Consider the following 25451-nt stretch of genomic DNA (forward strand, 5'->3'; position numbering starts at 1 on the left):
TAAATGCTATTCTGCTCTATACTTTTACTACACAAAACTATGCCGCTAAAAAAATGTGGTTTTCACGCCGCGTTTGTTCTTCTTTTCTAACCGAGCTTCTCGTTCAATAAACGCATTGCTTTTTCTTCTATGTTTTCTTCTTCCTCGTCGTCTGAGTTTGTTCTTCTGCCCATGCCGGCGTGTGCGGCATCTGAACGCTTAACAGACTTAAACGCGCGCGCATCGAACGGTTTCTCGTCCTCCTCATCGTCATCACTCCGACCACCGAAACCATCTTCGTCGTCGTTGTCGTCGTCATCTGAACCAGACGAGCCGCCGACATCCAAGAAAGCTCTCGTCTCTTCTTTGCCGACATCCTTCACTTTACGCTTGGCCCGCATCTCTCGCAATCGCGCTTTTTCGCGTCCACGATCGGCGTAATCGGCGGTCTTCCGCTCTTCCGCTACCTTTTTCATGCGCATCTTGACCGCCTCGCGCAAAGCATCGTCGTTCGCCGCCGTGCTCTTGGCAAAGAATTTAGCGTCTTCGCCCAACGCTTCGAGCGGTTTCGAGGCGGTGCCGTCCTCTTTGAACACGATGCGTTTTTCTGAGCCAGCTACGGAAGCTATGGAACCTGATTTACCAATACGGAGTTTCCCTTTCAATGCTTTTTGGCGAATCTTTTCACTCTCTGCGTTTGCCGCGATCGCTAATTCTTTCTCCTCTTCCTCGGTGTCGTCGGCCAACGCGTGGTCTTTGCGTCGGACTTGTAAAAAGTCATCTTCGATGTTGGCGTCGTCGTCGTCGTCGTCCGAGTCGCCCCCAGCCTTTAATTTGAATCGACCCCCGCCGGTACGCTTGAGAACACCCGCTGAGGTTTTCATGCGCTCGTCCGAGTCTGAATCTGATGAATTGTCTTCTTCCTCTGATTCAGACGACGAAGAGGAGGAAGCGTCATCTTCTTCACCTCCCGAAGAATCCATCTCCTCCTCCTCCTCATCGTCCGAGCGCTCAGAAGAAATTTCCGAGTCGTCGTCGTTGTCGTCGTCGTCTGAAAGTTCTCTACTTTTCTTAGCTTCTTTGTTACCATTTTTGTCATCGTTCGCTTTATTCTTCTCCTTCTTGGTGCTCGCCGCGTTCAAAAACTTTACCTTTGGCGCGTTCGGTAACCCGAAACTCTGCGACAGCGCCTCTACGTCAATCTCGGAAACGTCAAACACGTCTTTATTCTTCTGTAAAAACACCGAGCGCAGGTAACACACCAACGCTCTTTGCGATAAATACTTCAAATCGTTATCTTTTGACAACAACCCTTGGACGCTCGAACTTATACCTTTCACTCTCGATTTTGGGTTCATTTTGATAGATTTAATTGGGATTTTTGCTTGCTCCAACAATTCTGGAAACGTTGTCGCTTCTTTGCCTTCGTTCAACAAGATCAAAGCCTTACCACTCGCGGTGTACCTAGCCGTCCTTCCAACTCTGTGAATGTACGTCTGCACGTCTTCCGGGCAATCGCATTGGATGACCCAATCCACCGCCGGGAAATCCAACCCTCTCGACGCCACGTCTGTGGCAAATAAAACCGTCTCTCTCGCGTTACAAAACTGATAAAACACGTGCTCGCGTCTCGTTTGTTTCATTCTTCCGTGAATGCACGCCAACGGGATCCCTGGTCGCATTCGTCGAAAAATTTCGTGGATAAACTTCACCTGTTTACACGAGGAGAAAAACACCAAAATTTTCTGCGTAGGGTGCGACTTCACAAACGCCCACAACGTTTCAATCTTCTTCTCCACTTTACAAGTCGTATACATCTGTTGCAACTTTGGCGGCGTCGCATTCACCGATTCTGCGTGCACGCTCAAAAATTCTGGATCTTTCAACGATAACCGCGCTAAATCGCTCACTTTTTTCGTCTGCGTCGCGCTAAACAACAACGTCTGCCTCGTTTTCGGCAAATTCGCCAACACCGCGTCTAAAGTCTCCTTAAAACCTAAGTCCAATATCCTATCCGCCTCGTCTAAAACCAACACTTGCAATCCTGTGCAATCAAACATCGGCGTCTCGTCCATGTGTTGCAACAATCTCCCGGGAGTACAACACAACAAATTCATCGCGTTGACCGCGTTCCTTTCCTTCTCCAAATCCTTTCCGCCGATGAGTAAAGCTACGCTAAACGTATGATTCCCCCCAACCTTCACAATCTCCTGGAATATCTGCATCGCCAACTCTCTCGTCGGACTGATAAATATCGCTCCAACGCCATCGTCCTTCCCCCATTTCATCCTATACAATCTCTCTAAACTCGGCACGACGTACGAAAGCGTCTTCCCGCTCCCCGTCTTCGCCGCGCCCAACACGTCTCGCCCGCTCATCGCGTGTGGGATCGTCGCCCTCTGTATCGCCGTCATCTCTTTATACTTGCATTCTCTCAACGCTTTTTGCGTTTCCGGGGAGAGTGGGAGATGTGTAAATTTCCGTACCCCGGTTAAGGAATGCGAGGTGTTTTTGTCCGAGGATTTTCGTGGTGGAATTGCCAAGGGGTTGGAACCGGATTCTGGTTTCGTTTCCTATCGTTTTTATTAATGAGAGTGAGAGAGAGAGAGAACGAAAGTGAGCACACAAAGAAAGAGCGTTTCGTGCGGTGCTTTTATTCTCGTTCACGTCGTCGTTGTTGTCACAAACGCGAGCGCAATAACGCGCGAATACCGAAAGAGAGATTTCCCCGTTTTTGGCGGCTCAAAAATGCGCCACAAAACGACAACAACATTAGTAAAGTTTTCTCACCTCAATGCACCTCTCCAACGCCCGTATCGTTTGGTCTTGCATTGCTAACTTTCCCAGAGGACGCTTTACTCTGCCTTCGCTCTGAGTACGCGTCGTCTTCTTCTTTTTTCGGTCGTTGCTTTGCGTCATGACGATGATGATTTTGCAAAGGAAAAAATGAGGAAAAAGAGCAAAAGGAGGAGAGAAAATGATGACACTTTAGATGAATACAACAACGCTGGAATCTGATTACACGTCTCCTTCTTCCTCTTTGTCTTCTCCTTCTCCTTCTTCTTCCGAAATTGCTGTTTCTGTTGATATTCTTTCTACTTCTTCTGTCGTTTGAAAAGAATCGGCAATTCTGTGCCCGTCGTACGGCAAATGAATGCCGACGTCTTGCGGAACGCACGTTTCGTGCAAAGCTCTGCGGTAGCGGTACCGAATTTTTAAGTGCTTCTTTTCCAGCGGGTCGACGTCGCAGAAACCCAAAAGAGAGGAGTACGAGACGCCGTCGTGGAGTTCGAGTTGCGAGCGTTCGACCATGTGGCGTAAGGCTACGGTGACGTCGATCCAAGAGTCGTCGTCTCGGAGGATGTCGCTGTGTTGTCGTCCTCGTTCGCTAGATTTTGGTTTCGTTTTCTTCTTCCTTTCGTCGTCGTCGTTTTTTCGATCATCTTTTTCTTTTTCTTCGTCCGGAAAGGTCATCGATCTTTTCGTCACGTCGCACTCGACGTTTTCAAACGAGCCGTACACGGCTTTTTCAATGTCCAATCCGCCTATTTCTCGCTCGAACACTCTCTTCTCTTCCGCCGATTTTGCGACGAGCTCGCGTTGCGCCAACGCGTCTTTGCGGTTTTCCTCGATTTCAGACGCGTATCGCAAACGCATTTGTTTCTTTTCGAACCGTTTTTTACGTCTCAATAAAGGGAGAATGAACACGTTTCTTAAGACGCCAATGACGGCGTTCGGGATGGTTAGGCACAAAATCGCCGTTCGTCTCGTTAAATACGGCAAACCCGGGGCGAGTAAAATAGGAAACTCAAACTGTTGATTCCTTTGGCGATATTTGATTTTCAAGACGCACCCTTCGACGCCGACGCAGACGCCCCACCCGATGCTCGTTTCGCCGTCGTCGCTCAACGTGGCGTTCGTTCCGTTTTCAATTTCAATACCCATCGTTCCAAACTTGAACGAATATTTCTTAATTTTGTTCGTTTGTGTATGTTCCGCCAACGCGCTGTTCGGGTAATGCCGCCTCGCGTTCGCCGAAGACCCGTCGACGACTTTTCTCTGATACGACCCAGTCAAGCCGAAATTCTGCACACCCGCGCTTAAATCCAACTTCCACGCGCCATTTTCACCGGCTTTACCTCTGCACCCGGTCGTGATACCCGGTATCGGTCCTACGTTCCAATCGATGTTACCAACCGCGTGATGCGTCAACTGTCTTTTCAAACCGACGGACAAACCTACGCCAGTGCCAACGTCCTCTGTTTCCTCCCCCGCGGACGACCCTCCGACGCCGACAAAGTCGTATTTGCACGTCATCGTCCCAGTCGTCCTATTCGTCAATTTCTGCTCCAAAGTCATCTCCATCCCACCGTTCCTTTGCGAGGGCATTTGCATGTGCCAATCCGCGCTCGTCCACAACCCCAACTGTTTCCTCGCGCCCACTAACAACACTCCGGCGCCTCTCCCATCCGCGTTCGCCATCGCTTGCGCTTGACAATACACGTCCAAACTCTCCGACACAGTCGCACTCATCGACGTGCTCACGCTCCCTTGCAAAAAATCCAACCCCAAATCTTCCACGTGGAAATCCCCCAGCGCTTTCTCCACCGCTCTCAGCGCTTGTCTCTGTTTCTCCTCGCCTTCTTTCCCTTCCACCGCGCCGACGCCGCCGTCCCCCAACACGCGTTTCAATCGTTCCCTCACGGACTTCCCGCCTCGCGCTAACCTTCTCGACGCTCTCAGTCTTTCATCTAACGCGTGTGCAAAACTGAATTTAAACTCGTACCCGCTCGATTGTTGGTGTTTCCTTTCCGCGCGCTCTCTCGCTTTTTGTCGTTCGAAATACTCGAATTCCTTTCGCATTTCCTCCGTCGTTTTCCGTTTCGAGTAGCTCATGATTTCCTTGCTCTGCGTCGACTCGTCCACTCCTACGTGGCCGTAAATGTCGTACACTTTCCGTTTCTCTGCGTCGTGTAAGATTTGGTACGCTTCGTGTATTAACGCGAAGGATTTCTTTGCCGCGTTGTTGTTATTCGATACAGCTTTATCCGGGTGGACTTTTTGCGCGAGAAGTTTGTATTTCCGTTTGACGTCTTCCGTGGTGCAATCTCTCGGGAGGTTGAGGACGGCGTAGTAGTCTTTTTTTTGTGAACTTCTACCATCGTTTTCGTCCATGATTATTGGTGCTTTGTCTGTGGTGGTTTTGCTCTCTTCTTCTTCGGACTCTCTGACTCTCGCTCGTGAGAGCGGATGTGTGTTTACGACGTACTCTCTTTGCGTGTAAAGTTATGCCGTTTTTTCCCTTTGAAATGTCTCACAAAAAGCGACGCGAGAGCACAAAGACCCCCGGCGAAGATCGCGGGTTTTCTTTTCTTCGAAACCACCCGGAAGAACTCCGCTTTTTTACGATATACGTATATATATTGCGTGTATTTAGTACAGCAAAAGCCCGCATTTATTCCTCGTTGCCAACGTGAACGTCGTCATCATTTTTATCGTCGTCGTCGTCGTCATCGAATGTACGGAAAAAAGATATACACATCGAGAGAATGAATCAAGTGAAACGTTTGGACGAGTGGATCGCCTCGCGGCCGATTTTAATCGCCTCGGTGACTTTTACGATAGGGATAACGCTCACAGCGATCGCTTTTTTAGTGACCGGGATACGCGTGAGCACGGAAGGTACGTTGAGTATACATGCGAGAAGCGCGTTTGTTTCTTTGAGTAGACTCCCCTATTTTTATTTATTTATGCTGACCTTTTTTACTCTTTTTCTCCTCTTTTTACAGGATGGAACGTGCGAGGGACTTTAATCTCGAACAGATACATACAGTTTGAAACGTTCGTGGAATCGGGGAGTTGCGACGACGGCGCGTGTTACGTGAACCCGTACAGACTCAACGCGAACGCTCTGTCTGCTCCAAAAACCAACTCCTCTCGTCGGCTTCTTCGCAGGACCGTTTTAGAGTTTCCGACGCATCCTCTGTGCGAGGATTTATCGTATCACGGAGATGTTATGTACCCGAATTTAGATGTAGTGTTCATGGCGAACGACGAAGGGGTGGATTTATTTACCGCGCAGGCATTTCGGAAGATGTGCGAAGTAGAGGAGAACATCATGGGACAAACGAATTGGAACAACTATTGCAGAGGAGGAGCAGCGCCGAACCAAGTGGAAAACTGTTATTTGAGCGATTCGTCGTTGGAAAATCAAGCGCCTTTGTATTACACGAAAACGATGGTAGACGACAGCGGGACGCAAATGTACGCGAGGGGATGTTATAACGCGAATTCGTACCCTCAAATGGTAAAACACGTTTTGTCGTTGAGTTCGTGCGAAGAGATTGAAACGAATACCGTATCGGGGACAGTCATCGCGAATTTAAAAACGGCGGTTTTGGCGTGCGTGGACGTTTTAGCGACGGATAGTAACGGTGTTTGCGCGACATTGACGTCGACAGATTTGGGAATACCTGGTGCGGAAGATGCTGTGGACGCGGTGACGTTTGAGCCGCGCGAGTATTACATCAGCGCGTTTCTAAACGGGAAGTTTTCCAGCGATTTCCCAAATTTAGTCACCACGAGGAGCTATTTACCCATGGATTGGTCGAGAAGTTCGATGGAAAACTCGATGAAATACTTGGTCAATTTAGGCGATAAGAAGAACGTTTTGGAAGTCTCCAACGATTTGTTCTACACAATTTACGGGTCGGAAAACGATTTATACGACTACGTCACAGACATTGAGTTGTATAGAGATATGCTGTTAGCTTCGGGAGCAGTTATTATCATCTTGGTAATGATTATTTGCCACACCGGCTCGTTATTTCTAACGTTAGCCGCGGTGTCGCAAATCGTGTTGAGCTTCCCGGTGGCGACGTTCTTCCTAAACACAGTTTTGAGGATCAAATTCTTCCCGTTTCTGAATTTCATCGGTTTGTTTGTCATCTGCGGCATCGGTGCGGATGATTGTTTCGTCTTTCTCTCGAAATGGGATCAAGCGAAGGCGCGACTACCGCCAAAATCGCCGGCGAAGGATGTCAGCAAAATGTGTTACTGGGACGCCACGTATTCCATGTTTCTCACTTCGACGACCACTGCCTGTGCATTTTTCAGTACCGCTGGGTCGTTGATTCCTCCGGTGCGCGTGTTTGCAATTTTTATGGGATGCATGGTGGTTTTCGATTATATTTTTGACGTGACCATATTCGCCGCTGCGGTGGCATGGCAACACGACAAGAAGATTGAGTTGAAAAAAAGGCGATACGAGGAGGGCAGTAAATGGGCCGGGTGGATGCTTTCGATATTTTTTGAAATGCCTAAAATAATTAGACGACCGCAGTGCGTGAAACCAGATTTAGACGACGATACGAAAGATGATGATGAGGAACGACAAGAACAAAAATCACCAAACGAGAATGGTGGTATCAGAGGTAACAAGAGCAGATTAATTAGTGAGAACGTCTCTAGAGAGCTCGTATTCCCGGTCGTGTACAAACTCAGATACGTGCTCGTCATTGCCGCCATCGCGTTAGGATGCGCCTCGTCCTACGGCGGGTCCAAATTATCGTTACCGACGGACTCTTCGGTCGAGTTACTCCCAGATGAACACGTTTTGACGAAATACTCGCGAGTTATGCGTTCTTCATTCAAATCCGCCACCGAATCGCAAATAGAAGTGGACGTCGTTTTCGGTTTGCAAGCGAAAGACGACGGCGATTACAACGATCCATCCTCGGTGCCGAATTTTGCCATCGATACGACTTTTGACATGTCCGCGCCAGAGGCGCAAACATGGTTGTACAACTTTTGTCAGAAAGGCAAGGCGATTGCGTACGGGAACGAGTCGAGGTGTTGGATGGATACGTTTGTGTCGTGGTTAGAAGATATGGACGCGGCTTGGGCGTCCGAAAACGACGATTCCCGATATCGCAACACGGGAGGTGGAACTGATCAATGTATCAATGATTCATCGTGCGATTTTAATTCCCAATATGCATCTGGCGTGTGGGCCTGGAAAGACAATTGCGCGCAGAGAAAAACACTGCCGATACCGCAGGAAAATTTCATAGGATGCATTTATGGATGGACCATGGACTGGAGTTCGAGCTACAACGGGGGCACGTATTATTTGAAAAACAACAAGAAAATGATCGATTCGTTGTACAACGAGAGATACGACAGTTCCGGCACAACACTTCTGGAATCCTACGATTCTGTGAAAATGCTTCTCACAGTCGTTTCGTTTTCGCTCGATATTGGATGGAACGAAGAAACGTCGTTATTAAAAAAACGATGGCAAACGTGGGAATCCTTCATTTACGAGGAACTCAAAACGGCCCCGGCTGGAGTTAAAAACGGATGGCAAACCGACCGAGGCGCCTGGCGATGGTTCGATACCGTCGAGAATATGAACGACAACTTTCGCGAAGCGACGTTGATGTGTCTAGGTATCGCCCTCGGCATCGCGTTGATCTCCACCGCGAACATTGTTGTCACTATACTCACCATCTTCTCCATCGGCACCATCCTCGCCTCGACCATTTCCGTCGTCGTTTCCTTAGGCTGGACGCTCGGATTCCTCGAAGGGATTTGCCTCTGCATCCTCATCGGTTTATCCGTCGATTTTGTCATCCACATGGGCCACGCCTATTGCGCCGCCGCCGAACGAGGCGTCCACACCCGAGTCGACCGCACGCGAGAAGCTTTCGCTCGCATGGCTTTCCCCATCGCCTCCGCCGCGTTCACCACCTTCGCCTCCGCCTGCGTCCTCTTCTTCTGCACCATCACATTCTTCCAAAAATTCGGTACCATCGTCATGATTTCCATGGTTTGCGCGTTGTGCGTCTCGTTGGCGTTTTACGTCGCCTTATTGTCGGTGTTAGGCCCGGAAGGGAGCTTCGGGAACATCCGAGACTTTAAGAATATGTGTTCGTGCAAACCGACAAAGTCGTCTGGGCCAAACTCCTCCTCGCGACCAGGAAACCAAGAAGAACAAGAACAAGAACAACTAGAGAGATAATGATTGTATTTATTAGAACCCACCCGCTGCTAAACGATATGCGACCGCATCCGCTCCGCCCTTCGCCCCGCTCTAAAATTTACCTACTTTGATGAAAGAACTCCAAACTCCACACAAACTTCGTTTGAAAGTAGAAGCAGAGAGACTCATGTCGAGCGATAAAACTGCTTCGAAGAACACGTCGTCCTTTACCGGAGGAGGAAAAGGAAAAGGAGGAGGAGGAAAGCCTTCGAGTGATACTAAAAGTATGCCTCCAATCATCCACAAAAACATCATCGTTCTAGACAACGGCGGCGATACGATTAAAATCGGATTCGCGGGCCAACGTTCCCCGACGGCGTTGGTCCCGAACTGCGCGTGCCGCCCGCAAGGCACGAAAGCGACGATTATAGGTGTCGACTCGAAAGACATTCCAGATATTAACGGTCTCATCGTTCGACGACCGATCGATAGAGGGTATTTGACCAATTCGCAGTTGCAGAAAGATATTTGGGCGCATTGCATACACGAGGTGTTGAAAGTTTCGGAGACGGAGGTGAAAAAATGTTGGCTCGTCATGACGGAACCACCGATGAATTTTAGCACGTCGAGACAGGAAATGGATAGGATCGTGTTGGAGGAGTTTGGGTTTGAAGGCGTGGTGTTCGTATCCGGAGCGTTGTGCGCGATGAAGGCGCATTTGTGGCAGACGAAAGACGAGGATTTGGAGAACGGGGATGACGATGATGAGGAAAAGAACGAGAACGCGATGATGGAGATAGACGATGTCACAGATAAAGAGTATATGGGCTTTAACAAAGCGCCTCCGAGAGTACGCGCTTCGAAGAAGCAAAGAATCAAATGGGCTCGAGAAGCTATGACTGGATGCGTCCTCGACGTCGGGTTCTCCTTCGCGCACGCGTCGCCGGTTTTCGACGGGCGAGTCGCCGACCATCACGTAAAACGATTGAATTTAGGCGGACGCGCGTTGACGAATTATCTCAAAGAGTTAATCTCGTATCGACAATGGAACGTAATGGATGAATTCGCGTTAATCGAGGACGTCAAATTGAAATCGGTGTATTGTCAAGAAAACGGCGACATTTACGAAGCGTTGAAAGAGGCGAAAAAGAAGATTCGCGAAAACAAAATCGCTATTAAGTACGTCCTCCCAGACGGCGTGAACACGCTCAGAGGTTTCCTCGCCGATTCTGTCTTGGCGAACGACGGCGACGACGCCTCGTCTTCCGAATCCGAAATCAACGAAGACGACGATTTACAAACCCGAAGAAGAAAATTAAAGAAACAAAAAGAGAAAGCGGCGAAAGGTGCGGGAAGTATGGAACTCGCCCCGGACGCCCAATCGTTAGTATTAGTCAACGAACGGTTCATGGTTCCAGAAATCCTCTTCCACCCGTCTGATATCGGCTTAAATCAGTGCGGCATCGCCGAACTCGTCGCTCAAAGCGTCCACCACGACGAAGCGAACGACTCTTTACGCGACCAAACCGTGGAAGCGCTGATGTGGCTCAACGTCATCGTCACCGGCGGCTGCGCAAAAATCCCAGGCTTAGTCGAACGTCTCGCCAGAGAAATCCGCCAATTCGCGCCCGCCATCTACCCGGTCTCCGTCCGCGCGCTCGACGACCCGATTTCTGACGTCTTCCTCGGTCTCTCTTTACTCTCCTCCACGGACGACGACCACAGGCCGCTCCGGGACCCTATTCAAACCTTCTGCCTCAAACACGGCACGAAAAGGGACGAATATTGCGTTAAAAAGAATAACAATAGTAATACGTATAGAAACGAACGAATCGAGCAGTACGACCGGTTCGAGAGTACCCCGTTAGGGAGGGTTAAGGATATGCATTACGCTTCGTCCGAAAAGACGTGACGTGATATGTACACGCATAACCGCAAAAGTAGACAAAAAAAACGAGTTGTACATGTAGCTCTCCGGGACACCCCCGTGGGGAAAAGAACTGTATCGGGCACTCGCTGTATCAATTGTCTCGTTTAAAGAACGTTTCGTGACAAAATGATCTTCCTACACTTATTCGCGCGTCTTCGATGTGGCGTTTTTTTTACCTCGAGGTCTTTTCAAATTCAAAACATCTGTTCTTCTTTTCCCTCATAAAATATCTCTCGCATTCTCTGCACTACGAACGCTTAAATACGTAAACATGGAGGAAAAAGAAGAAAAAGAAAAAGAAGAGGAAAAAGGAGAGGAAAAGGATGAGAGCAACAATAATAATCGCATCTCTTCTCCGCACGTGGTCGTCGCGCGACATCCGGATGATTTTAACGATGATGATTGTGATGATGATGCAGTCGGGGAAGAATTTGAAAAGATGCGGACGATCTCTTCTCCCTCTTCTCCGCGAAAGACAAAGACGAAGAAGAACAACCCCGACGATGTGAGCGATACGTGCGATGATGAGATTCGTGTTCTCGCGATTTTGGCGGAAAAAAAACGGTACAAGTGGGCGAAAGTGAAAGGCTCGCCGTTTTGGCCGTGCCAAGAAGTGGACGTCCTTCGGTGTAAAGGAAACGTGCCGGAATTCGTGCGAGAGAAAGTGGATGGATTTTTAGAAGCGAAGGGCGTGAAATTGATTCAGTTTTTCGGGACGAACGAGTACATGTGGTATTTAGAGAAGTCGGACGAGAACGCTTCTTCTCCTCCTCCTCCTCGCAGTGGGAGCATGTTTCGAAGAGTGGATGTGGAGTCCTTTCGAGACGGGTGCGAGAAAGGGTACGATAAGAAAATGAAACCGGTCGGGTTGAAGAAAGCGATGAAGGAGATGTGGGAGTGTTTGAGAAGCGGGGAGGATCCGTCGGATGTGAAAAGAGGGGGGTTACAATGGCACACGAAGAAGATCGCGGTGGTGGAAGAACCGGAGGAGGAGGAGGAGGAAGAAAAAAAGGCGAAGAAGACGGAAAAGAAGAAAGCGTCTTCGACGGGGAAGAGGAAGAAAGCGGAGGCGAAGAAGACTTCCGCCGCTGAAGAGAAAGAGATGAAAAAAGCAAAGAAGATTTCCGAAGAAGTGAAGAGGAGGGAGGAAAAGACAGCGGCGGCGGCGGCGGCGAAGGTGGAACTCGACGCGCGAAAAGAACAGGAAAGGAAAAGGAACGAACCGGCTACTTTAGAAACGCTGTTCGACGACGAAGGCATCGAAGAGAAACCGTTTCAGTTATCGTTCGACGTGATGAGCGCGAGAGATCCGCCGCCGTTTGAACGGTTACGAAGGAACCGGTGGATGTGTCGTCAAGCGCCGAAACAGGTGCATTCGAGCGAGGCGGTGGCGTGTTACTGTCAACCGATACCGCATTCGATAAAAGAAGAAATAATGGCGAACGTCACGACTGAGCGGGCGATGAAGATGGCGTCGACAGCATCAGCTGCCGAAGTAGAACAACAATTTATTGAAGAGAACGGCCCGGCCACGCCGTCAGAAACTCTCGAAGATCCTCTAAATAATAATAATAATAACAACAACAACAACAACGAAGAGAAAGGGAAAAAATCGCTGACATCGAAGCTATTGCCAAAACTCCGTCTCGGATGTGGTCACGACTGCGTCAACCGCGAAACGCGATACACGTGCGACACCAGAGTGTGTCCGTGTGGCGATGACTGCTCCAACCGACCGTTTCAACACCTCCCTCAACCAAAAGTGAAAGTTCAACTGACGGAAAATCGCGGCTATGGATTGTTCTTACAACAAGATGTCTTTGAGGGTGACTTTATCGTCGAATACATGGGCGAAATCGTCGACGAAGAGGAATGTACCCGACGTTTGTTGGCGTGCAAAGGCAAAAACGAACCGAACTTTTACCTCATGGAAATCACCCCGTCACAAATCATCGACGCTCGATTTTGTGGCAACAACGCTCGATTTATCAATTCGAGCTGCCATCCAAATTGCGAGACGCAGCGGTGGGTAGACGCGTCCACGAACGAAACCAGAGTTGGTATTTTCGCCACCGAGGACATCAAATCCGGCACGGAGCTGACTTACGACTACAACTTTGCGCACTTTGGCGGCGAAGGCACGACATCGTTTACCTGCTTCTGCGGGCACCCGATGTGTAAAGGCACTTTAGATGCCAACCCAGAACGCATGCGAAGGTTCATGGACAGAGTCACGGTTACGATGAAAAATGGCGACGTGAAAACTGGAACGGTTTTAGAATACACGGTGAACAAAAAATACAAACTGTTGCTCGACGACGAGCAGGACGTGAAAGTGTGGTCAAAGTCGAAGAAATCCGAGGAAGAAAAAGCCGAGTCGGCGTTGAAAAAGACGAAGAATCGAAAGTACATCACGGTGAACTTGGACAACGGCGATTTCGCGAGCAAGAAAGGCGGCAAGAAGGACGCGAAACTCGCGTGCGTCTGGTTGACCAACAGAACGAACTTCACCGAGAGCAAAGTAAAAAAGAAGAAGGTGGACGAGAAAAAGAAGAGCGCGACGACGACAAAGAAAAAAGCGGGGAAGAGGAAGCGACCCCGGGCGGCGACGAAGAAGCTCAAAGAACAAGAACAAGAACAAGAACTAGACAAAAAAACGCCGACGACGCCTCTCAAAGAAATCGTCCTCAGTCCGGTGAAACGACTCGTCGAAAACGCCATCGCCAACGTCGTCACATATATTTACTAATTTATTCAATACGTTGGATCGATGCTGAGTATCGTACTCTTCTCCGCGCGTTCGTATTGACGTCCACAGTATGCAGAATTTTTCAGTCCTTTCCCTCATAAAGCACACCACACAAAAAACGTTTCATAAACAACAACACACATCATGTCTTCTCCTCCCTCTCTCCCTTCTGCGACGTTCAAAATCGGCAATTCCGTCTCCGGCGTCTCCTCCTGCGGCGACCCGTTCGGTGGCGTCGTCTACGCGGTCGACGATACGCTCGGTTTGGCGGTGTTGCGCGCGCCCGGGGATATTCAAAACAGTCACCACGTGCAGATAATTAATTGCGATGCGAATACTAAGACGGATGTGAAGGTGCTCAACTCCGTCTCTCCGCCGCCGAACAGTCGCGGAGAGGAAGAAGAGCGAGCAGCTTTACCAGTCATCGATAAAGGAAGGCAAGAGAGACGGTTTGAAACCGCGGTGAAAGCGGCGCAGTTTGTCGCGGGTACGAATGCAATTCGCTCGTCTTTGGATTTCGATGTCTCATTCGATCGTCGTCGTCTCGCGTTCTTTTGCGTTCCTCCTCGCGCGATCGTGGACGAGTGCACATCCTGTGCCGTCGCAGAATGGAACGTGTTGTTTGATAGTGTTGTTTCTTTGCGCATTTGGAACGTCCAGCCTTTCTGTGATGTGCCATTCTCGCGAGCGGGTCTTTTTGTATCCACTGACACCTCTCTCTCTCTCTCTCTCTCTCTCTTTAACGACGACGACGCAAACAGATAACATCGGCGAAAACGTGACGGAGGAAGCGCAAGAAATATTCGACGCGTTAGCGCGAACGTTACCGTGCAGATGGAAAAACCAAGAGATTATCGTCCTGGATGAAATTTCCATACCGCCGCCGTATACGACGCCGGCGGGCGGGGACGAGTTGTTCCGAGAACGGATTAAGAACGTGTTGGTGCACGAGAGAAGAAGGTTAGGGATGAGCTAACCGCGAGTATTAGCATCTCTCTCTCTCTCTCTCGAAAGGTGTGAGGTTTGTTGGAGAAAAGAAGAAACACGAGAGGAGGAGGAGGAAAAGGAGACCTCCGTCAAAGTCGGTTGTTGGTGTCGTCGCGAGGCGAAAGCGCTTTCGCGGAGCCGTTCGTTCGTTCGACTGTATCGTTGTACCATTATTAATCTATTAGAAGAAACTATGTTTAAGTATTACAGAGCTAGCTAATTAAACTACTACACGAAAACCCGCCGGATCATTCGTTTCAGAGCGTTCTCTTTCTTGTCTTTCTTCGCCTCCTCATCGTCCTCCTCTTCAATCTCGTCCTCTTCTTTCGCCGAAGGATGCTCGTCGTCGATCTCCCTCCATGCGATCGGATTGCGTTTCAAAAACGGCCAACTCGGGAGCGTGACCACCACAGAGGCGACAATTCCCGCGAAAATTAAATTCCGCATCAAGTCGTAGTCTTGCAACAGGTACCCGAGCACAAAACCGACCGAGGCAGTCGAAGAAACGACCGAGACGGTGAACGTTTCCACGAACTTTTGGCCTTCAAAATCAACCATCTTTTTACGCGCTTTGACGGACTCCTCTCTTTCGCCTCCTTTTCCTCCTCTCCAGAGAGACTTTGAACGCGTTTTGAAAATCTGTTGTGCACTTTCTTTCAGGTGAGACGCAGAGGTTGCGCTCTTTGTATTCTCTCAGGAGGAGTCGTCTCTCTCTCTCTCTCTAGCGCTGCGAAGGAAAAGAGCGAGAGAGAATGGAGAAAATTCGAAGCGTTTTCTGACGTCATTTCACGCGCACGTTTTGTGTACCACGCGACAGAGACTGCGCAGGAATACGACTCAGACGGAGCAATCTCGCACTCTCGAAGGAGTTTCGGTGTTCGACGCAGCGCGGGCTCGAGCACGAAAAACTCGCTCGAATCGCTCTTTCGTCATCGTTTCTCTTTGAAACACATTCGTTGCGCGCTTTCGTCGCGTTTGGACACGTCGGCGAACGCGGAGAAGACTTCAAAGAAGAACGGAGAACACAGAGGATGATTCGACGACAAACCCAACACCAACATCAACGAAATATTCGTTTCTTTCGAGACGTTTTGTGCTTCACTTCTTCGAAACGAGGAACGCCTGATGCTGCATTCAGGAGTCGAAGTGGTGTCGACGACGTTTCGCCCCGAAAGGGCACGATACGGAGAAGGAGCAGCGGCGGCGGCGGCGCCAACAACAACAACGGAGAATGTCCCGAAGGCGATTTCAACGTCAAATTGTCGTCTCACTTGAAGAATTTGTTCAAAGAAGAAGCGAAAGCGAGAGCGTCTGGGTCGAAGTTACAAGGCGGGAACGCGCCGAAGAGCAGTAGCGATAGGAGTCGTAGCGGCGGCTTCGCCGCTTCGGGCGGCGACGCTTCGTCTTCGAATTCTTCTCCGAACGCGTTGGTGTCGTCCGGGCACGAGTCTATGCACAGGAAAGTTATCGCGATTCCGTTAGATCGAAGACCGATTATGCCGGGGATAATTATGCCGGTGAGGACGTTTGATATGACTTTGGTGGCGGAATTGGAGGACATGAAGAAGAGAGGGCAGGCGTACGTGGGGGCGTTTTTGAAAAAGGAACGCGTGAAGGAAAGCCAAAAGGAGGACAACAGTAATACTAGCAAAAACGGTAATAATAATAACAACAAGGATACTAATAATAACGGGCCAATCGCGGGTGCGATGAAAGAAGACGTTTCGGGACTGAGCGTGGGTGATTTAGAGTACGACCCGGCGTCGGAATTACACGACATCGGGACGTTCGCGCAAGTGCACAACATCGTCCGGTCTCAAGATACCGATCCGGATTCAAAAGACGGGAACGGCGCGACGTTGTTGCTCTTAGGCCATCGACGGATTAAGAAAGTCTCCACGGATAGGAAAAGCCCGGTGACTATTGTTAACTGTGAACACTTGAAAGATGAAAAACACGATCCAGAATGCGACGTTTTGAAAGCCACGGCGAACGAGGTTGTCGCGACGATTAAAGATTTATTGAGGACGAACCCGTTGCACAAGGAAACTTTGCAATATTTCGCGCAGAATTTTAACGATTTTCAAGACCCGGCGCGGTTGGCCGATTTAGCCGCGAGCATGACCTCCGCGGACGACGACAAGTTGCAGGAGATTTTAGAGACGATGTCGGTTCCGGAGCGTTTAGACGCGAGTTTGGTGTTGCTCAAGAAAGAAGTCGAAATCGGTAAAATCCAAGCAGATATCGGGAAGAAGGTTGAGGAGAAAATATCCGCCGATCAAAGGAAGTACTTCTTGAACGAACAGTTGAAATCGATTAAGAAAGAACTCGGATTGGAAAAAGACGATAAATCAGCCATGATTGAAAAGTTTACGAAAAAGTTCGCGCCGAAGCGCGAGTTTGCGCCGGAGGAAGCGGTCAAAGTCGTCGACGAAGAAATTCAAAAGTTGTCCGGATTAGAACCATCGAGCTCGGAGTTTAACGTCACCCGAAACTATTTGGAATGGCTCACGTCTCTCCCGTGGGGCGTCGTCGGCGAAGAAAAGTTGGACATCGCGCACGCCAGAGACATTCTCGATGGCGACCATTACGGCTTGAAGGACGTCAAAGAACGCATACTCGAGTTCATTGCGGTCGGGAAGTTGCGAGGCACGACGCAAGGTAAAATTATCACCTTGGTAGGGCCACCCGGTGTCGGGAAAACGTCCATCGGCCAGTCTATAGCGAAGGCGCTGGATCGGAAATTCTTCCGATTCTCTGTCGGCGGCATGTCCGACGTCGCCGAAATTAAAGGCCATCGTCGAACTTACGTCGGTGCCATGCCCGGAAAACTCGTTCAGTGTTTAAAATCCACGGGCGTGTCGAACCCGGTGGTCTTAATCGACGAAGTCGATAAAATCGGTCGTGGCTTCTCTGGCGATCCGAGTTCGGCGTTGTTAGAATTGTTGGATCCAGAACAGAACGGGACGTTTTTAGACCACTATTTGGACGTCCCGGTCGACTTGTCCAAAGTTCTATTCTTATGCACCGCGAACATCTTGGATACCATCCCGGGTCCGCTTCTCGACCGGATGGAAGTCATTCGCTTGTCAGGTTACATCGCGGACGAGAAGAAAGAAATCGCGAGAAAGTACCTCGAGAAAGAGGCCAAGAATAAAACCGGAGTCAAAGACGAACAAGCGACTGTGACGGATCAAGCGTTGTCCACGTTAATCGAAGAGTACTGCAGAGAAGCCGGAGTGCGAAATTTGCAAAAACATCTCGAGAAGATTTACCGCAAGGTGGCGTATAAAATCGCCGTAGACGACGAAGCGACGACGACTGAAAATAAAGAAAATGAAGAATCGAAGAAGGCGTACGAGATCAACGAAACCGATTTAGTCGATTACGTCGGTCAAGCACCGTTCCAAAGCGAGCGGTTTTACGAGCACACGCCACCTGGCGTGGTCACCGGCCTCGCGTGGACCGCCATGGGCGGGTCTACCTTGTACGTCGAGTGCGCGAAAATCGAATCGAGTCCAGGTAAAGGCAATTTGAAGGTCACGGGATCCTTAGGCGACGTCATGCGAGAGTCCTCGCAAATCGCGTTTACGTTTGCGAGAACGCTTTTGGAGAAAAAGGAACCAGAAAACACCTTCTTCGCGGACGCGAGCGTACATTTACACGTCCCTCACGGAGGCACGCCAAAAGACGGGCCGTCCGCGGGATGCACGATGATCACCGCCATGCTTTCGCTCGCGCGTGAGAAACCGATCAAAGCAAACTTGGCGATGACTGGTGAAGTAACTTTAACCGGTCGAGTTTTACCGATCGGCGGCGTGAAAGAGAAAACTATGGCTGCGAGACGGTCGGGCATTAAAGAGCTCGTGTTTCCGAAAGGAAACCAAAAAGATTACGAGGAGCTCGCGGAGGAAATCAAAGAAGGATTGACGGTGCACTTTGTGGAATCGTACGAAGAGATTTACGACGTGGCGTTTGAGAAGAAGTAATACACACATGATATATAACTATGTAACAAAGATATCAGTACGACAACAAGATTAGCGACAATCACAAATTTCGAAATACACTCACACTCATTCCCTCCTTCTTTTCTACAAACGCCAATCGATCGTTTCGCGGCCTACTTCGCGCAAGAACTCATTCGTTTGCGAAAAGTGGCGGCACCCGAAGAAACCTCTCGACGCGCTCAGAGGAGACGGATGTGCGCATTTCAAAATGAAATGGTTGTGTCCCTCTGCTATCAAACGTTCTTTGGACGTCGCGTTCTTACCCCAAAGTAAAAACACGACGTTTTCAGTATTCTGCGAAAGTTGTTCGATGGTGCGATCGGTGAAAGTCTCCCATCCTTTTCCCGAATGCGAGTTTGCTTCGTGCGCGCGCACGGTCAAGGATGTGTTCAACAACAGAACGCCTTGTTCGGCCCATTTGGTTAAATCGCCATGAGCTGGTATCGTGAACTCCACTTCCTCGTCGCCTCTCTCGCGCGCTTCACGCGTGTCCTCTTCTAATTCTTTGAAAATGTTCTTCAACGAAGGCGGAATTTTTGTCGTCTCGCGAGGCACGGAAAACGCTAATCCCATAGCTTGGTCATCGTTGTGATACGGATCTTGACCGACGATGACGACTTTAACTTTATCCACCGGCGTTTTTTCAAACGCGTTGAATATCAAATCTTTCGGTGGGAATACTTTTTTATTGTTCTGAAACTCATCGTCGAGGAATTCGTTTAAACCGAACTCCAAGTACGGCTGATGAAACTCGTCGGCGAGCAGCGCGCGCCAAGACGGCTCTAACGCGGTTTCGTTCAAGACTTTTTTCGTCGAATCACTCACTCTTTGATCATCATTCGATGAAGATTTTGCTCTCGTCGTCGTCGTCGTCGTCGTCGAGTCAAAAACGACAAATTCTTCCTCCGACGCGTTCGTGTTATTATTTTCAGCGGCTTTTTTTGTCGCTCGATGCCTGGCGATGATCTCGTCTAAATCTTTTTTCGAAATCACCCACGTGGTGCTTTCGTTCGCGATCCGTTGACTCTTGACTTTCAGCGTTTGACACTTGTGATGTTCCTCGCTCGGTCGATACTTTTCGAAATCCAATCCTCGATGCATTGCGTGTTTCGCCGGAACGACGTGCTGCCACCAAAACTCCGACAACGCTTCGTACATTTGCGCCCAATATTCGCGGTCTCTTTTGACGCGATATATCGCGCAGCCGTTATTCACGGTGTACGCGAAAACATCCACCCACGGGCGATCAAAAACCGCCATCAGACCTTGCACCTGCGGGACGTAATACCAAGGTACTTTCGGGTACGGCTTCGCCTCTAGAGGTTTCCCGCGATTGAACGGACATTTCACCTCCAGTATCCCGCGCTCGTTGTTGTTCAAACTATCGCTCGCGTCCCCGTTATTCGCGACTTCGGATTTATATTCCGCCGCATCGGTCGTCGCAGCGACGACTAACCCATCCGGTGAAGCACCCATCCACAACTCCGCCTCGTCCGGACTCAACGCTCGAAAAAGTAAATGGCTCACGCTCGCGTTGGTCAACGCCGCGTACGCCTCGCACGCTTCGTCTTCCGTTTTCGTCCCCCACTCCGTGGCTTCGTTTCCTGTAAACGGAATGCCAATCCCTAATTTTTCCTCCCAAAGCGCGTTTCTCCCGTCCCGCCAAAACCCAACCGCGTTGGAAAACGCGGAAGCGGTTAACCGAGTCGCCCGCAACGCCTTCCATTCGTCGGTGCCTTGTTTTTGCGATTCATCTTCTTCCTCGCTTCCGAAATCTTGCACTTTTACGGGAGGAGTCGATGCCGTCGCGTTTACATTCGCGCTCTTTTCGTCGTCTCTCTCTTTCTTCGCTCCTTCATCTTTCTTTTGCTCGACTACTTTTTCCAACTCTTTCCTCCTGCGAGCGTCTTCTTTGAGCGCGTGTTCCCACTGCGGCGTGTCCACGATGAACGATTTTCCAATCGCTCGTTCCTTCGGTAATATCTGTCTGCTCGTACTCGTACCGCTCGAAGAAGGAGACGGACGAGCGAGCGGAGAACTTTGAGCGATATCCGAAAACGAAGACCCCGCCCTCGCGTGAACAGATGAAGAAGAAACGACAGATGGTGCCGCTGATTCAACCGTCGCCGCCGCCTTCGCCGCGTCGTTCGCTCGACTCTTCTCCTTCGTCTTCGTCTTCTCGCGAGAGACTAATCTCTCCACCAAAATCCCAGCCTCTTTGACCACCGTTTCTCTCTCTTCTCTCGTCAACGTTTCGTATTTCGCGAACCCTTCTAAAACTGCTCTTTCTTTTTCCTTTTCCACGTTTACGACGATTTTCGGAAAGTACGCTCTCGCGAAGGTGGAAAACGGCATCTGTTTCCCCTCGACGTTGGAGAATTGATGTCTGGATTCGATTCGGAGCGACAGCGTGATGCGTTCGAGCAAGGACAGAAACTTCTCGTCGTCGTCCTCGTTATTCGTCGCAGCATCGCTCCCATATCTCGCCACATGTAAAAAAAAAGGTTTCAAACTCGCCCTTTTCTTCCTCCCGAGTGATGATGGCGCGCGCAGAAAAGGCGAGGATATCGAGAGAGACGAGAACATCATCACCAATCGCTTCATTTAAAGTGCGGACATTTCAAAAGGAATCGAACACGTAAAACACACATTACTCTCAGTATTTAAATGAAAGAAGCGCATTCGTTGTCCGAGATACTTCTCAAACGCTTGGACGAAACGACCGCGCACGATTTGAGGAAGCTCAACGCGGTGCTCTTTCCGGTGAAGTACGCGGTACGTCGTTTTCCGTTCCATTCTTATTCTCTCTTTTTAAGCGCGATGGTGCAACTGTTTTTATTGACATTGTTCTCTTCTTATATCACTCGCAGGAATCGTTTTACCGGGACTCCGCGGCGGCTGGGACGTGCACGGCATTAGCGTACGCGAGAGGAGAAGGAGATGATGAAGATGAAAATGCATTTAACGAGCTCGCCGGCGCCATCGCCGTTCGATTGGAAAAACATCCAAAATTACCAGACAAGGCAAGAATGTACATAATGACGCTGGGCGTGTACGCGCCGCACCGCGCTCGAGGCATCGGGTCGAGGTTATTAATGAACAGTTTAAACGAAGCGAGCGAAGATGAGAACATAGTGGACGCGTATTTACACGTCCAAACGAACAACGAGGAGGCGATTAAGTTTTATTGCGACCCGACTGGGAAATTCGCGTTCGAGAAAGGCGAGGTGATTGAGAAGTATTATAAGAGGATCGAACCGGATAGCGCGGTCGTTTTACGGTTGGAGATGAAGAAGTGGAAGAGGAAAGAATTGGAGAATGCGAGGTACATGGAGTACCACGCGTGAGTTTGTGTAGATCATATTCGCGCGTAGTATCCCCTTCTTTTGTATAACAGTAATATCGTTCGTAAAAAAGCGTCGCGGCGGTTGATACCAATTTTAAGAGACACAGGCTCGCGACGTGCGCGGTGTATAAAAAACAAAGCGGTCACAAGAAGAAAGTATATATTTGTATTTGTAATAGAAAGTGAAGAGTGCGCTACAATCTTCTTCTCTCTTATTATTCGTCTCTACGTTCAAAGTAAACTCTTACAACGAAAGACTTCTATACCCGCTACAGAATCTAAACACAACTATTTACATGTATATAAACGTGGTCGAGAGCTCTCTCTCTCTCTCTTTTCTTTTAGTTGTTCTTGACAAAACCAATGTCTTTGGCGTACTCGCGGAAGCACTGACGGCAGATCATGATGTTGTATTTGCGGATGATCGCGTGTTGGTTAGAGCACACGCGGCTGTTTATTGAAGTTTACAAGAATAACACAAGAAGAGTAAAAATGTCAGTCTCGTCCACCAAAGGAAGAAGCTCAAGAGGAAAAAAAGAGGAAAAATCGATTAAAGCGCGCCGAGTGCGCAAAGAGGGACCCTTCGTTGTACACCGCCAATCGATCGTCTCTGCGATTGCGAAATCGAATGGAAACTATATCGACGCGCGTTATTTCGCGCTGAAATCCGTTCGCACAAATTCGCCGCGCTTATGGTTCATCGTCTCGTCGCCACCCTCGCTCGTCATGGGGTCTCGGCAGCCGCACAAGAAGAAAAAAAAGGCACAAAACAAAGAGAAAAAAATCTCTCTCGTCTCATTCGGAAACAGAACATCGCCCACGTACCAAGCTCGACCGCCTTTGGCGTTATCTTTCGGGTGAGACCCCCACACGTTTGCAAAGCCCATTTTTATGCGTAGATGTGCGTGTGTACGTTCGGAACCAACAGCAAATGGAGTGATGGATTTGTGCGCGCGAATTTCCTTTCTGTGGTTCCTCTTGACAGCAGAGTTTAGGGCTGTCCTGTGAAAAAAAAATTCCTTCGCGACAAAAATTCAAACAAGAGCGAATAAGTGCGCTTGAGCGTAAGCACTCTTTCGTTGCGCATAATAATAAAAGCATAAGAAGAGAGAGATTCAGAGCGAAACGAGAGAGAGAGGCGCGCATTTGTAGTTTGCTCTCTGGAAAAAGGCGCCGGGGAGGAGAATACTACCACGCGCTGCTCCTTTTTGTATATCTAATAAACACTTATAGCAGGCAGAGGATTTTCCATTTTATCCAAACAAAAAGAGAGACATGTCCTCCTCCTCCTCTCCGCAGCAGCAGCGGCAGCAACACCACCACCGCCAGCAACAACAACAGCGCGTCTCTTCTTCACTGACGACGACGACGGCGAGGAACGAAGAAGGAGAACTCCTTGACGAGGAGAAGCAACGAAGGAGGATTCGGAAGCAAAGAATTTTAACGAGATTCCGAAGAAAAAGCGAAAGAAAGTTCTTTCTCGCGAGCGCAACCATGACGCGTTTGCTCGACATCCCGTACGGGAAAAAAGGAGAAAGCGTGAAAGTGCCGTCGCATCATATTCTAGATGACGAGGAAGAATCGAACGCGCCGCTCATCGCCGGCGGGGTGAGGAGGAAAAAAGTAGCCGCCATGTTGAACGTGGACGTGTACGTGATTGGGTTGTATTTCCTACCGAAAGCGTGTAAGAAACACGAGGGAGAAGAGGACGCGTTGGACGCGGTGGCGAACGACAGTTCGATTGCGAAAACGGTACGACTGACGTTCGTGAGAGACGTGAGCGGAGAGTCGGTGGCGAAGGCGATCGCGGTTAATATAGAGAAAAAATTAGGATCGAGAGCGGAGAGCGGCGGGAACGAGGAGTCGGAGAAGAAAGCGAAGGAAGCGTTGGAGATGTTTAAGTCGATGTTTCGGAGCGTGAAAATCGAAAAGGGCGCGAGTTTGACGTTTAGCACGAACGAGAGCGGCACGTTGACGACGAGATTGAGAGGAAAGAAAATTGGAGAGTCGATTAAGGACGAGAGGCTGTGCGGGGCTTTGTTTGAATCGTGGTGCGGGCCGGATTCAGTCATCCCGGAGATGACCGAGGCGGCGAGTTCGATTTTGTCGCAAGCGTTGAAGTTGATTCCTTCCGAGGAGGATAACGGAGGAGGGAGCGCCGCGGCGTAAAATTTGTCTTCGTAGTAGGAGTAGGAGTAGGAGGTGTAGGAGTAGTCTTGACCCAAGCGCGAGGAGCATGTAGTTTAAACGCATATGAGCGTTGATCATCATCATTAATTATTTTATTTTTACCATTTAACGATTATTTTACATGTACAACATTCATATTCTTACACTCGAGTCGGGAAATCGTTCAGGCTTTGCGCGGCTGCCGCCAAAATCCATCGCTTGACGACTTGATTGTGCAACTCTTTCGTCTCGTTCGAGAAACGCCAATCGTCCATGGAGACAAAACTACCTTCGTAAAATATTCGATGGTCGTCTTCCCATTCTCGATCTCTCGACGACTCGATGAACGCCTTGAATCCTCCTTTCAAAACGAACATGTTTGGGAAACACAAGTTTGGATACGTGCGCATGTTATCCAATCTGTCTAAGTTTCTGATGTGTCGAAATAACTGCGTGGCTCGGTGATGCATCGCCATCGCGTTCGCTTCGCCGTCGTCGTAAAAGACGTACACCAAATCCCTCTTCTCGCTATTTCTATGATTCGCACAATTCAGCAGTTTATCTCTGGCAATTATGAAACCTCTCTGACAGTCGTCCGGGAACACCACGTTATGGCTCGACGATATGCGACCGTTTCGGTACTCGTAAAAGTATCGACAATCGATCAAAACTACGCCGTTCTCATCCTCGAGTAACAATTTTTTCACCGCGTTCGAGTCAATCATGGGAATCCCTCCCTGCGAAGCGTCTACTTCGCTCGGAATACTCGTCACAGATTGAGTAGCTCTGCCACTCGCATTTTCCTCCATTCTCTGCATTCGGACACCGATGGAAAAGCAATCGTCAAAGTCGTCGATATCGTCGTCGTTGCGAAAATTTTTTATTCTCTCTTTCGTGTCTCCGCTCGTCGAATGAGGAGGAGGAAAAAAACAGCTCGTCGTCGTCGTCGCGTTGTTTGCCGTCGTGGTTTGCCTCGGCGCCGGCGTGTGCAAATCCTCCTCCTCCCAACTTCTCTTCGTCCCTCTCATTTCTGCGAAATCATCGCCGAAATCGTTCGCCAAGTTCATCCTCGGCATTCCCGGACTCTCAAAGAACATTGTTCCAAAATTTGAATTTTCCCGACGACGATGATGCGAATGATGAACGTGATGAATGCGAGCGCTGCGATGACTCTCCCCGAGACTGCTGCTCCCTTCAATCGTCGCCGCGAAAGCCTTATCTAACGCGCACGCGGTTTTCGTGACTGGGGTGAGAAGAGAAGAGAGACATCGTTTCGCTTTTTGTTGTTTTTCCCGCGA

At 49.5% G+C, this 25451-nt stretch overlaps 13 protein-coding genes across 13 annotated transcripts; 7 read left to right on the forward strand and 6 right to left on the reverse strand.

The window, feature by feature from the left end:
* Nucleotides 1–86: 86 nt before the first annotated feature.
* Nucleotides 87–2898, reverse strand: Bathy04g01350 (ATP-dependent RNA helicase DBP4; the record flags this gene model as incomplete). The annotated part of the gene is made up of 2 exons (XM_007513404.1): nt 87–2552; nt 2770–2898. The coding sequence occupies 2 exons, from the start codon at nt 2896–2898 to the stop codon at nt 87–89; spliced, it is 2595 nt and encodes an 864-aa protein (XP_007513466.1).
* Nucleotides 2899–2997: 99 nt separating this feature from the next.
* Bathy04g01360 (predicted protein) lies at nt 2998–5154 on the reverse strand (the record flags this gene model as incomplete). The annotated part of the gene is made up of 1 exon (XM_007513767.1): nt 2998–5154. The coding sequence occupies one exon, from the start codon at nt 5152–5154 to the stop codon at nt 2998–3000; it is 2157 nt and encodes a 718-aa protein (XP_007513829.1).
* Nucleotides 5155–5528: 374 nt separating this feature from the next.
* Nucleotides 5529–9001, forward strand: Bathy04g01370 (predicted protein; the record flags this gene model as incomplete). The annotated part of the gene is made up of 2 exons (XM_007513561.1): nt 5529–5661; nt 5769–9001. The coding sequence occupies 2 exons, from the start codon at nt 5529–5531 to the stop codon at nt 8999–9001; spliced, it is 3366 nt and encodes a 1121-aa protein (XP_007513623.1).
* Nucleotides 9002–9092: 91 nt separating this feature from the next.
* Bathy04g01380 (At3g33520-like protein) lies at nt 9093–10874 on the forward strand (the record flags this gene model as incomplete). Its single annotated transcript, XM_007513635.1, has 1 exon — nt 9093–10874. The coding sequence occupies one exon, from the start codon at nt 9093–9095 to the stop codon at nt 10872–10874; it is 1782 nt and encodes a 593-aa protein (XP_007513697.1).
* A 289-nt stretch (nt 10875–11163) lies between these two features.
* On the forward strand, nt 11164–13641 carry Bathy04g01390 (unnamed protein product; the record flags this gene model as incomplete). The annotated part of the gene is made up of 1 exon (XM_007513648.1): nt 11164–13641. The coding sequence occupies one exon, from the start codon at nt 11164–11166 to the stop codon at nt 13639–13641; it is 2478 nt and encodes an 825-aa protein (XP_007513710.1).
* A 144-nt stretch (nt 13642–13785) lies between these two features.
* On the forward strand, nt 13786–14617 carry Bathy04g01400 (predicted protein; the record flags this gene model as incomplete). The annotated part of the gene is made up of 2 exons (XM_007513357.1): nt 13786–14332; nt 14403–14617. 2 exons carry the CDS (start codon nt 13786–13788, stop codon nt 14615–14617), a joined length of 762 nt encoding a protein of 253 aa, XP_007513419.1.
* Nucleotides 14618–14856: 239 nt separating this feature from the next.
* Bathy04g01410 (unknown protein) lies at nt 14857–15186 on the reverse strand (the record flags this gene model as incomplete). The annotated part of the gene is made up of 1 exon (XM_007513649.1): nt 14857–15186. One exon carries the CDS (start codon nt 15184–15186, stop codon nt 14857–14859), a length of 330 nt encoding a protein of 109 aa, XP_007513711.1.
* A 473-nt stretch (nt 15187–15659) lies between these two features.
* Nucleotides 15660–18617, forward strand: Bathy04g01420 (ATP-dependent protease La; the record flags this gene model as incomplete). Its single annotated transcript, XM_007513427.1, has 1 exon — nt 15660–18617. The coding sequence occupies one exon, from the start codon at nt 15660–15662 to the stop codon at nt 18615–18617; it is 2958 nt and encodes a 985-aa protein (XP_007513489.1).
* Nucleotides 18618–18722: 105 nt separating this feature from the next.
* On the reverse strand, nt 18723–21242 carry Bathy04g01430 (uracil-DNA glycosylase; the record flags this gene model as incomplete). Its single annotated transcript, XM_007513806.1, has 1 exon — nt 18723–21242. One exon carries the CDS (start codon nt 21240–21242, stop codon nt 18723–18725), a length of 2520 nt encoding a protein of 839 aa, XP_007513868.1.
* Nucleotides 21243–21305: 63 nt separating this feature from the next.
* On the forward strand, nt 21306–21985 carry Bathy04g01440 (predicted protein; the record flags this gene model as incomplete). The annotated part of the gene is made up of 2 exons (XM_007513579.1): nt 21306–21413; nt 21509–21985. The coding sequence occupies 2 exons, from the start codon at nt 21306–21308 to the stop codon at nt 21983–21985; spliced, it is 585 nt and encodes a 194-aa protein (XP_007513641.1).
* A 340-nt stretch (nt 21986–22325) lies between these two features.
* On the reverse strand, nt 22326–22871 carry Bathy04g01450 (40S ribosomal protein S29; the record flags this gene model as incomplete). The annotated part of the gene is made up of 2 exons (XM_007513336.1): nt 22326–22434; nt 22810–22871. The coding sequence occupies 2 exons, from the start codon at nt 22869–22871 to the stop codon at nt 22326–22328; spliced, it is 171 nt and encodes a 56-aa protein (XP_007513398.1).
* Nucleotides 22872–23259: 388 nt separating this feature from the next.
* Bathy04g01460 (unknown protein) lies at nt 23260–24153 on the forward strand (the record flags this gene model as incomplete). The annotated part of the gene is made up of 1 exon (XM_007513388.1): nt 23260–24153. One exon carries the CDS (start codon nt 23260–23262, stop codon nt 24151–24153), a length of 894 nt encoding a protein of 297 aa, XP_007513450.1.
* Nucleotides 24154–24314: 161 nt separating this feature from the next.
* Nucleotides 24315–25229, reverse strand: Bathy04g01470 (Mih1p; the record flags this gene model as incomplete). The annotated part of the gene is made up of 1 exon (XM_007513589.1): nt 24315–25229. The coding sequence occupies one exon, from the start codon at nt 25227–25229 to the stop codon at nt 24315–24317; it is 915 nt and encodes a 304-aa protein (XP_007513651.1).
* Between the last annotated feature and the right edge of the window lie 222 nt (nt 25230–25451).

This window comes from Bathycoccus prasinos (genome assembly GCF_002220235.1).
Source record: "Bathycoccus prasinos genomic : Chromosome_4".
NCBI lineage: Eukaryota > Viridiplantae > Chlorophyta > Mamiellophyceae > Mamiellales > Bathycoccaceae > Bathycoccus > Bathycoccus prasinos.